General features: G+C 36.8%; 1 protein-coding gene across 1 annotated transcript; it reads left to right on the top strand.

Moving 5' to 3' along the window:
* The first annotated feature begins 2,406 nt into the window (after nt 1–2,406).
* LOC108224021 (probable protein phosphatase 2C 23) lies at nt 2,407–5,897 on the top strand. The gene is made up of 4 exons (XM_017398541.2): nt 2,407–4,241; nt 4,342–4,455; nt 5,165–5,429; nt 5,520–5,897. The coding sequence occupies exons 1-4, from the start codon at nt 2,628–2,630 to the stop codon at nt 5,633–5,635; spliced, it is 2,109 nt and encodes a 702-aa protein (XP_017254030.1). The 5' UTR covers nt 2,407–2,627; the 3' UTR covers nt 5,636–5,897.
* Nucleotides 5,898–12,489: the final 6,592 nt, after the last annotated feature.

Here is a 12,489-nt window from a genome sequence, read left to right as displayed (position 1 = left end):
CTCATGAGATTACGATCCATTTTCTGGTGAGTTTTCACTTTTCAACCTAAATTTTTACCTATTCAACCGCAATTTGCTTATAAATTAAGATGCCGTTTGGACAAGTTTAAAAAATTATTTTTTACTTAAAGTGAAAAAATGAATTAAAAGTGAGAAATAAATAAATAAATAAGTGTTTGGAAAAGAATTAGAAGCTCTCCGAGAGAAGTTAACATTCTCTTAAAACTGTTTCTCCTTATTTACACAAACGGTTAAAGAAAATCAGAAGGCAAAAACCACTCATGTTTCTTGAAAACAAACAGCGGCTAAATTCCCAAACGAGTTTCTAGGCAGACTATTCAAATTAATTTCCAACTACATGAAATCACACTTAACTTTCAGGGGTTATTCTTATTACCACGAGGGGTTGTTTGATTGGAGGGAGGGTATGAAATTGGGGTTGAGAAATCGGGTTGAGATGATATAGGGTTGAGATATCATTTTTAATATCATGGGTTTGGTTAAATATTGGAATGAGTATATCTAATTTGAATACTTTTAAGTGATTAATTATAATTAATTTAAAATATTTTTGAAATAATTTTTTTATATATCTTTGAGCCATCAACTTCATTTGGTATTAATAATTTGAATTTAATGACATAAATAAAAATAAAAATAGGGAAATTCTTGATGGTATCCTCTTAGAATTGGCTTTTCTCAATGGTACCATCACATTTTTGACTTCTACCAGTGGTACCCTCGTACTTTTAATTTACTCTCTATGGTACCCTCGTGTACTTTAAATTTACTCTCTATTGATTTCAAACTGTAAAACAAATTTTATATTTGAAATCTTTGCGAAAAGTTACATAAAATAGACCCTTAAATCATGTAAAACAGAGTCAGAATGAGTGAGATATATTCAAACTTCATAACCAAACTTTGTCATTAATATCTCACTCATTTTGACTCTGTTTTACATGATTTAAGGGTCTATTTTATGTAAGTTTTCGCAAGGATTTCAAATATACAATTTGTTTTACAGTCTGAAATTAATAGAGAGTAGATCCAAAGTACACGAGTGTACCTTAGAGAGTAAATTAAAAGTACGAGGGTACCACTGGTAGAAGTCAAAAATGAGATGGTACCATTGAGAAAAGTCAATTCTATGAGTGTACCATCAAGAATTTCCCATAAAAATAAGACAAACGAAATTGTTTACTCAAACCTATGTTTCATACCCAGCTTTTCCTTTGGGTATGACAATCTCATACCTTGTAGGTTTGAGGTATGGGTTTGAAGGAGAAGAAAATCTAAGCAAAAATCAGGTATGAGTTTGGAATGAACGAACCAATACCTAATATTAGAAAGACGTGAACCAAACGACCTGGTTTGATATGCTATTTAGACTGGACTAAATTAGTACAAATGTTATTTAGCAAAAAAAATAAATAATAAATTAGTACAAATGTTTGTAATAAAAAAATTTAACTTTTTTTTTTTTTATAATTATACCAAAATCAACTCATTTTTAAACGTCAGCAGATACTACCGGGTGAGTTCTAACATATAGAAATTTAGTCAACATTGTAGTAAATCACTATCATATTGCTCCTGAACAGCGAACATTATATAAGCACCACCATAAAAAAATTTGAAAAATCAACCGAGCTGATATAAATATAATACAGGAAATCAGTAAGCAGTACTCCCTCCGTCTCAATTTATAGGTCCATTTTGGGAAAAAAATTTGTCCCAAAACACTTGTCCCTCTCTTCTTTCAATACAAATTTATCTACATATTAATTGTGACTTTTTTGAAACTCAACATTATTTTCATTTCTCAATGCACCAAAATCCTATATTTATTGTGATTTTTTTGAAACTCAACTATATTCTCACTTATCAATGCACTAATTAATGATACATGAGATAAGATTCTATCTAACCAACATTTTTTCTTAATATGCGTGTTTATTCCAAAATGGACCTATAAATTGAGACGGAGGGAGTAACAATCAACTGTTTATGCATCTACATATATTTGCAATAAATATACAAAACAATAAAGTCCTCCCTTGACATTTTTGATCCCAACCACAATCCCATTTTACATCCTTCCACTAAATTTCAAACTAGAGATAAGAAAATATCCAAACACAATCCCCACGCGCACCGCTCTAACGTTATTACCCACGCAACAACATGGTCAAATGTTCGCTCTTCTTGTCAGACTACGGGCCCACTTCTGACCGTACTGGCTCGAATCTGGGTTCGGGTAAAAAGAGAGTGTAGTGCACGCGCTGTACTTGAGGGTAAAAAGGTGTCGCTATCATAATGCCCAACACACTTGAGTTTATTTAAATGTTACCTATTGTCAACGCCTTTCCCCTAAATAAATTAAATAAAATAAATAGACAAGCTATAGATACAACTATACATACAGCAGAGTCTTAAAAAGCTAGTGTGTGAATGTGTGTTTATGATTTCAAAACCTGTATTTCGCAAAGTCAACGCCTCTCTTTCTCTTACTTTTCCTCTCATATTTCTCTAAATTCTCGGTGTTTTTCTTTGTGATGATTCTTGATTTTCTTCGTATTTTACACCTCCAGTGCGTGTAATCTGTGTGTTTTGTTGTTTTATAGATGGGTAATGGTGTTGGGAAACTCACGGTCTGTTTCACCGGCGGCGAGATTGTTCGCCGGAGAAAAGACCTCGCCGTCGTAATATCTGATCCACTAGACGATCTGGGTCACTCTTTCTGCTATGTCAGACCCGACCCGGATCGTGTTTCTTCCTCGAAAGTTCATTCTGAGGAAACGACAACTTTCCGGTCAATCTCCGGCGCCTCCGTCAGTGCGAACACTTCGACACCTCTATCTACTGCTGATCTGTCTTCTTACAATAGTATTGATCGGGCCTCGGCTTTCGAGAGCTCGACTTCTTTTGCTTCTGTTCCCTTACAGCCTATTCCCCGGAATTCTGTTTATTCCGGGCCTCTTTCCTCGAGTATGGGTCTGTCTGGACCGATGGAAAGAGGGTTCGTGTCGGGTCCGATAGAACGTGGATTTCTATCGGGCCCGCTCGAACTTGAGAAAAGCTCCTCTGGTGGTCAGTTTAACAGGAGCTTTTCTCATGGTAGTTTTGCTTTTCGTCGGAGATCACGAAAAGGATCATCGTTTGTGCGGACGGTGAAGAAGGCAATTTCGAAGACTATTTCTCGAGGGCAGAATTCGATTGTTGCTCCGATGAAAGTGATGGTTTCTTTGAAAGAACATGATTGGGTGAATGCTGGGAATGAGAAGAACAATGAGTTGACTATTAGTAGTGTGAATTTCAGCAGTGAAGGTAGTTTAGATGATGATGATTCATTTCAGAGTCAAAATTTGCAATGGGCTCAAGGGAAAGCAGGGGAAGATCGAGTTCAAGTTGTGGTTTCTGAGGAACATGGATGGGTTTTTGTTGGGATATATGATGGATTTAATGGTCCTGATGCGCCGGATTATCTTCTGTCTAATTTGTATCCTGCTGTTCATAAAGAGCTCAAGGGTTTGCTGTGGGATGATGATAAGTTCGATCTTACAAGTGATAAGAATTCTAAATTAGAAACAGGGGATGTGTCTTCTGTTGATGATACTTCTCGGGTTGTTGAAAATAGTTTATCAACGGATAAGAGTAAGGTTGGATGTTCGCGGGGAATTGAGGTTGAAAGTTATCCTGCTAGAAGCGGGGATGTGAATTTTGAGTTGAATCCAAGAAGAAGAAAGGGGAGGAATTCGAAAATTAGGTATAGAGGGGCTGCAAGGAAGTGGGAGGAGAATCAGAGGAGATGGAGGTGTGAATGGGATCGTGAAAGGTTAGATCTTGATCGGAGATTAAAAGAAGAGGTACATAGAAATGATGGAGGTGTTAGTCATAATGAGGTACTTAAAGCTTTATCTCAAGCTTTAAAGAAAACTGAGGACGCCTATTTAGGGATTGCAGATCTTATGCTTATGGAAAATCCAGAATTGGCTTTGATGGGTTCTTGTGTTCTTGTTATGTTGATGAAAGGCGAAGATGTTTATGTAATGAATGTTGGCGATAGTAGAGCTGTGATAGGTCAAAAGGCAGAACCGGATGTTTGGCGACAAGATTTGGAGAGGATTAATGAAGAAACATTGTATGATCTTGAGGGTTCTGATGCTGATATTTCCTCTACAATGCCAAGCCTAACTGCTTGTCAGCTCACCATTGATCATAGTACTAATGTGGAAGAGGTAGAGGAGCTTATAAATATTTATAGCTTAATATTACTGAAGATTGTAATTATTCTTCTATATTTTAGGGCTTTTGTTGAATTCTGGAATTTTTTTACAGGAGGTGCAGAGAATAAAAAATGAACACCGGGATGATGCTTCTGCTGTGACAAATGAGCGTGTGAAGGGTTCTTTGAAAGTTACTCGAGCTTTTGGTGCTGGCTTTCTTAAGCAGGTGTTGTATGTTATAAGCTTTCCATTCTAACAATAAGGATTAGTGAGAAATGTAGAGTTGCTTTCCTATCCCATTTGATAAACTAAAGTAGATTCCTTTATCTGTTTAAACATTTCATAGATATTTTTTTGGTGACCAAAATCTTATGGTCCTCTAAAGTACATAAAAGCAAGTTGCCTTTCTATTTTAGGAAGAATATTTCTGGAATTGGCTGGTTGTCAATGTCCAGGACCTTTCTGCAACATAGCATATTGGCTTATAATCTTGTTATATGCTTCGAGAAAAAGAACATGGGTCAGTTCAATTGGATTTTCTTTGTTAATTAGCTGGGGAAATGGTCCGAATTACTGTATCCTGCTTGTTAGCTAGAGTGCGCAAAATGTACCTCTACTATGAGTATAGAGGCTGTTTCTTTGAAACTAATCTCACCTGTCGCCATTTTCTAGCCTATTATCTTTCCTTTCACTGAGTGAATTTTTTCAGCCTATCATTACTGTAAAGTTGATGAACATGCACTATATACGCCATGTCGTATTCACTGTGTTGATGTTCTGCTACATGGTATATGCTTGTTAAAACATGTGAAAACTTCAATTGAACTATATCTATCCAGAACTGGACTTTAGCTGCACTAGCAAGAGTGTTCCAATCATATTTCATTGTATAATTTGCTGGATGACTAAAATCCTTTGTTTTCTCTCTTCTGTAGCCCAAGTGGAACAATGCACTTCTGGAAATGTTTAGAATTGATTACGTCGGATCATCTCCATACATCAGTTGTTTACCATCCCTATACCATCACAGACTAGGCCCTCGAGACAGATTCTTGATATTATCTTCAGACGGGCTGTACCAATACTTTACGAACGAAGAGGCTGTCTCTGAAGTTGAACTTTTCCTTGCTTGGTCTCCTGACGGGGATCCTGCTCAGCATTTAGTGGAAGAAGTGCTCTTCCGTGCAGCGAAAAAAGCTGGTAAATCACATTCCAACACAAACTAACTTTTATGCTCTTCCATTAACATCTCGCGGATGCTAATTTGCCATTGCACTTCTGCTGTGCTAGGTATTGATTTTCATGAATTGCTGGAGATACCACAAGGAGATAGGCGACGCTATCATGATGATGTTTCAATTATTGTTATTTCATTGGAAGGAAGAATATGGAGATCTAGCGTGTAATTACTAATTAAGGGAAATCTCCACAGATAAATCATATAAAAGAAATATGCAAAAAAGAAAAAAGAGGGGGAAATCCATTTTTGATGTTTTTGATCCTATAATCATCATTGTAGTGTACCAATTAAGATCTATTGGAGAGACTAGTTGTGCATTGTAAATGGTGATTGGATCTGTAAAGGTCTGAACTTGCTCTATGTTGATTATAAATTGTCATAACAAAAAACTGTAATTTCCTATAATAAATGACATTTTCTCAAAAGAATTCTTTTTTTTCTTTTCATTCCATTATAAGAGTTGCCTCAATGCTATGATATGATGTAGAGTTATATCATATTTGTAATTTTACATGTTCTGAAGCATCTACACAAACAAAGATATATGTTGTGTACATTGGTGTCAGCAAGAAAGCACCCGCTAAATGTGGTTGTTAGTATGGGCTTATGGTGCATATGCTAGAAAATCTGTTTTTTCATATACCAAAAAAATTAATATAAGCACCAATTTCAAGTTTTCGACCATGTGCAATCCTTTGTGCATAGTACAAGGAGGTTAAAAACACAATAAAGATTGTCCTAACTTCCAACAACATGACCATATATCTGGAAAACCCTCCCTTTGCAAGCTCTGGAGTTTGGTCATGCCAGAAGAGAACACGAAGAAGAGGCTGGTATCAGGCCTGTAATCGCTATCAACCTCCAACTTCTAACCAATTCATGGAAATTTCTGGAAGTAAATGCAGATTACAGGTGAATAGAGGGGTTGGGTAATAGTTATCAATAAGACCTGCCATTTTGTCATTAATCCTTGAACCAACTTCACAAGTTGTTCTTAAATTTATGGCTTCTTACATTAAATTCTGGTTTCAATAATTATCCCCAAGAAGGGGCAAAGTACATTCTCACTATATCAGTTCTTTAAATGGCTTGATGTCCTTCTATCCTACTAACTAATAACTACCCTACTGTGTGCTAAGTGATGATGACCTTCGTTCAAATTTATTTTTTGTTAGTCAAAGCAAATTTTGACTATTGCCTGAAAAATAATCACAAATTTCTACACTAGCGCTCTGATCTCGACCTCTTGTTATCACGACGAGAGAAAATGTATATCGAGTCTAGTAATCATTCTAATAATAGTTTTGGGCTTGTAAATGTGTCGATTTTTTGTCATTGTAATTTGCAGAACTCATAGAATTTGATAGAAATGAATATATGGCTATATCGCTGCAATGTTTTTCGGCTAGATAAAAGAGTCTGTGTCTAGTGGAGTTGATTACACTAAAAAAGTTGACATCACCATATCAATAGTCACCAGGGATCAAAAGCTGAACCTCCTACATAAGTTGGCATTGTCACAGACAAAAGCTTTGTTTTTTGAAGTTTTTGTCAAAGTTTTAATACTTGAATTGAATTCTAGTGTCTCATTATTACAACCCACTGAAATGGAGTCAGTGGTGAATTAGTTGCATCTAGATTGGATTAGTTATGCCATATTACATCATCACTCAAGAAATTATCTCATTTTATTTTTTAATTCTATGTTTTTAGTTTCATATGTTTGTCTTCTCGTATCAAATCTCAACCTTGGCAGCAGCAGCAGCAGCAACAATAATTGGTCATACAGGTGGCCATTTTCCAGAAATTCGAGAAACAATCTTTTTTTTTTAAAAAACTAGAAGATCAAGACTGCCTGTCTGCCTCTTGTTCACAATATATTTAGGTGGTGTTTTAAATGCAAACTACAAACTCGTGGTTTTGGTGTTACACGGACTAGTGATTTGTAGCACTGTAAAGATGATTTATAGTAATGCGTTTTAGCTGATTTGTGGACTGTGTATTGAAATTCATACACTAATACTAAACTTGCAGATTTACTATTAAGCTTGGAGAGAAAGAAATGAAATATACTGTACTTTGTTGTGTGTTTGCATACAACTGAATGAATGAATACAGAGTCTGGTATCGTTTATATACAAGTCTACTCTAACTGCATCGTGCCTTACTCTAACTAACTAGGTGTATATACAACTATATTGTATCTAATCATCTAACTAACTATTAGCTGTTGACAGCTCATGGTGGATGATGTGGCAGTTGTAAGTCACGAAACAATACACTTAAGTCTACTAGTGTATCTCTGTGTTGATCTATTATGTCACTGTGGTGAGCAGTAACAACATGTGCTTGATGCTGAGATTCACTATACTCAATATCCCCCCTCAAGGTAGGAGGGGAAGAAACCACTCCTAACTTGGATAAAAGAAGGTCAAATTGAGAGGCTGGCAGTATCTTCGTGAAGACATCAGCAAGCTGCTGTGTTGTAGGAAGATATGTAAGTTGAAGAAGGCCTTCCATAACCTTGTCGCGAGTGAAATGCATGTCAATTTCAATGTGTTTTGTGCGTTCATGAAATACGGGATTTTTTGCAATGGCTATAGATGACTGATTGTCACAATGCAAAGTGACTGGTTTCAGATTTGTGACTCCAAGTTCTTCAAGTAACCGAACTGTCCAAGTTACATCAGCTGCAGCAGAAGCCATGGCTCGATATTCACTTTCAGATGATGATCTTGAAACTGTGCTCTGTTTCTTTGATTTCCATGTTACAGGAGATGAACCAAATAATAGCACATAACCAGTGATGGAACGTCGAGTGTTGGGGCATGCAGCCCAATCACTGTCAGAATATGCTTGGAGTGTTAACTGGTCTGATGCTCGAAGTAAAATGCCTTGATGACATGAATGAGCAATATACCGTATCGTGTGTATCAAGGCTTCCCAGTGTGGAACTCGTGGAGCATGCATAAATTGACTAAGAACTTGGACTGAGTAATTAAGATCAGGACGTGTATTTGTAAGATAGTTGAGTTTGCCTACCAAAGAACGATATACTTCTGGATCTTGGATCAATGGTCCTGTATCATTATTCAGTTTGAGTGCAGCAGGTAATGGAGTAGCTACCTTCTTTGAAACATCAAAAGGCAAGTCGTGTAGAAGATCTTTAGTGAATTTTGATTGAGTTAAGACTGTCCCATCTGGTACATAATCTACCTCGATGCCAAGAAAATAGTGAAGAACTCCCAGGTCCTTAATACTAAAGGCAATATCAAGATGCTGCTTGATTGTTGTGATGGAATCAATGTCTGTTCCTGTGATGATGATATCATCAACATAAACAGCCATTATTGTAACATGTGCGTCGTGCCGCTTAATGAACAAACAACAGTCATTTTTAGACTTAACAAATCCCTGATCAAGCAATTCACTTTGTAGTTTGTCAAACCATTCTCTAGATGCCTGTTTCAGGCCATATAGAGATTTACGCAGACGACAGACAAGATTATATGGATTGGGAATCCCTTCCGGAACTGTCATATAAACTTCTTCAGATAAGTTGCCATGGAGAAACGCGTTATTCACGTCTAACTGGAACACTTTCCAATTCCTGCTAGCAGCAAGTGCTAATATGCAACGTATGGTGTTCATTTTAACAACTGGAGAAAACGTTTCTTCGTAATCAATTCCAAATTGCTGATTATACCCCTTAGCAACTAATCGAGCTTTGCAACGTTCCAAAGAACCATCAGACTTGAGCTTAACTTTGAATACCCATCTATGACCAATCGCTTTCTTTCCTTTTGGCAGAGGAACAAGATCCCAAGTTTTGTTTACCAATAATGCTGCAATTTCCTTGTCCATAGCTTCTTTCCAGAGTGGATGTGCAGATGCTTCTTTATAATTCTTAGGTTCAGTAAGAGTAGAATTATGGGACAAAAAAGCAGTGTGATGTTTATATGCAGTATGACACTGAAAATCTTTAAGATATTCAGGTTGCTTTCGAGCTCTGGTAGAGGTGCGGACAGGATCAACATGAGTGTTGATTTGAGTATTAGTGGAACAAGGAATTGAGTTTGTATGCTCAGAGTCAGAGGCACCAGAATTTTCAGAATTAAAAACATGAGAATTTTCAGAACCAGATGTATGAGGAGAGACAGTATGTGTAGGACTAGAAACATGAGAAGTGTCTGCATATTGATGCACTAAGTCAGAGTAAAAATCTGTGGTAAGTGTGGTCACAGTTGGCAAATATATGCCAGAGTTAACATAATAGTTGGGATCAAGTGCTAAATGATGATATGGAAAGTGTAGTTCATGAAACTGAACATCTCTGGATACAAATAGTTTTTGAGTTTTCAGATCTAGTACCTTGTATCCTTTTTGTGTTGGTGGATATCCAAGGAATACACAAGGTGAAGATCGAGGCTCCAGTTTGGATCTATCAACCTTGCAAGTGGCTACATAGCATAGGCAGCCAAAGGGCTTAAGAGTAGTATAATCTGGATCAGAACCATCATGAAGCAGCTTATAAGGGGTCTGATTGTTGATAGAAGAAAGTGGCATTCTGTTTATTAAGTATGAAGCACAAAGGACACATTCTCCCCAGTATTTGTCTGGAACTCTGGACTGGAATAAAAGAGCACGAGCGGTTTCCAAGAGATGTCTATGTTTGCGCTCGACCACCCCATTTTGTTGGGGTGTGTAAGCACAACTTGTCTGATGAGCAATCCCTTTAGTCTGCAAGAAAATTTTTAATCGACCCTCACAGAGTTCAGAAGCATTATCTGATCTTATGCATAAAACAGGTTTTTTAAGCTGTTTTTCTGCATACACAATAAAATTTTCTATTACTGAAGCTGCATCAGACTTGAATTTAATGAGCTGAATCCAAGTGAATCTGCTAAAGTCATCAACAATAGTAATGAACTGTGTACATCCATAATGTGTCTTGACCTTGTATGGTCCCCACAAATCAACATGTAACAGCTGTAAAATAGCAGTACTCTTAATATTGCTACTAGAAAATGAAAGTCTAGTTTGTCTAGCTAAAGGACAAATCTGACATATAGTATTTTCTCTAGCAGACTTTATGTCACAAGATGGTGGCAGATACTTCAATTGTTGATATGGAATGTGACCAAGCCTCAGATGCCAAAGATGAGCTTCATTTGTAGCAGTAAGACAAACTTTAGGAGACTGTGAGTCTATAGTGTAGAGACCATTTCTGAGCTTACCAAGAAGAATTGGCTGTTTGCTCTGAGAATGGCCCTGTAGAAAACATGAAGTGGTGTTAAATGTGATATCACATTTCAAGTCAGTACACAACTTGTGAACAGAAATTAATCTGAACTGGAAATCTGGCACATGCAAAACATCTTGTAGAATGATGTTATTGCCCAAGTCAACTGTCCCTATATGTTGAGCTTTAATTTTTCGACCATCTGGGACAGTAATACAATTGTCTGGACTGGCAAAGACAGTATATGAAGTAAAATTCTCCAAATAAGGAGATATATGATCTGTTGCACCACTGTCTAAGAGCCAACCAGAATCAAGACAAGATATCATACAAGTTTTACCTGCCAAAAGTGCTTGGCTGGAATCTGTGTCACTGTGGGATGCAATATCATGTTTAGAAAGCAGAGTCATTAGCTTGTTATACTGATCATTGGAGATTGAGTTTGATCCTTCTGTTCCAGTAGAGGATGTGACAGCAGCTGCAATCCTCCTTTCTTTTGGCTTAAAACCTGCAGGGTAACCATGAATTTTAAAGCACCTATCAATGCTATGACCTGGAACCTTGCAGTTAGTACAGTAATAATTTGCTCCTGATTTAGGCTTCCTGTCCTGGCTATTATTGTGCCCAAACTTCTGTGAGCAATTTCCAGAATACTGATTCTTGTTGTTTCCAGAACCTCTTTGATCTGCATAGAATGCCATACTTTCAGGCTTAGCAAGAGTCATTTCTTTGTGATTCTCTTCTTGTGCAATCAACCTATAAGCTTGATCAATAGTGGGAGGTGGAGACATCATCAAGATATTTGCCCTCACTGCTGAAAACTGATCACTCAATTTCATTAAGAACTGTATCAAACGATGTTCATGTGTCTTCTGTTGGACTCTCAAACTGAGACCACAAGCACAACTGTTCTGAAGAAAAGGATCTGCATCATCAAGATTATCCCAAAGAGTGGTAATAGCAGTATAAAATTCAGAAACACTCAATTTTCCTTGAGTGATCTCAGCCAGCTTTTGCTCAAGAGAATAAACTTGTGTGAGAGACACACTTCCAAACCTAGATTCAAGATTCATCCAGATTTCTTTTGCAGTTTTCTTAAAGAGAACACTCCGAGCAATATTATCATCAAGATTAAACAACAGCCAAGTAGCAACCAGAGAATTACAACGTTCCCAAGCCAAAAAATCAACATCATTTTCATCAGGCACCAATATTGTGCCATTGACAAATCCGAGTTTGTTCTTTACAGTTAAGCTAAGTAACATAGATCTCTTCCAATTAGCATATCCAGTACCATCAAATTTGACAGAAACAAGTTGAGTAGAAGTATTATCATTAGGATGAATGTAAAAAGGACTTGAAGGATCCTGATTTGCATTATATGCAGGATTTGTAGTTCGAGACATGATGAAATCAGACAAAATTGAAGAAATGTATATTCAGAGCAATAAATCGATCAATGAATCAGAACAATCAGTGAATCAAAGAATGAATCACTTGAGAAAGCAACAAATATGAAGTGTAGATGAAGCGTAAATGAACAGAAAACACCTGGATCGGAAATTATACTAGAGGAATTGCAGAGATGAAGATCTGAAGAAATTGCAGAGATGAAGATCGGAAGTCGTTTAGCCGAGATCGTCCTGCTCTGATACCATATTGAAATTCATACACTAATACTAAACTTGCAGATTTACTATTAAGCTTGGAGAGAAAGAAATGAAATATACTGTACTTTGTTGTGTGTTTGCATACAACTGAATGAATGAATACAGAGT

This window comes from Daucus carota, chromosome 5 (genome assembly GCF_001625215.2).
Source record: "Daucus carota subsp. sativus chromosome 5, DH1 v3.0, whole genome shotgun sequence".
NCBI lineage: Eukaryota > Viridiplantae > Streptophyta > Magnoliopsida > Apiales > Apiaceae > Daucus > Daucus carota.
The sequence above is the reverse complement of the archived record's forward strand: the minus strand, read 5'-3'. Positions and strand labels throughout refer to the sequence as shown.

Excerpts from the sequence above, each read along its gene's own strand:
- LOC108224021 (XM_017398541.2), top strand. The coding sequence starts at position 2,628 with ATGGGTAATGGTGTTGGGAAACTCACGGTCTGTTTCACCGGCGGCGAG. Across the intron at positions 4,242-4,341 it reads ATAGTACTAATGTGGAAGAG|GAGGTGCAGAGAATAAAAAA; the intron begins GTAGAGGAGCTT and ends ATTTTTTTACAG. Across the intron at positions 4,456-5,164 it reads GTGCTGGCTTTCTTAAGCAG|CCCAAGTGGAACAATGCACT; the intron begins GTGTTGTATGTT and ends TCTCTTCTGTAG.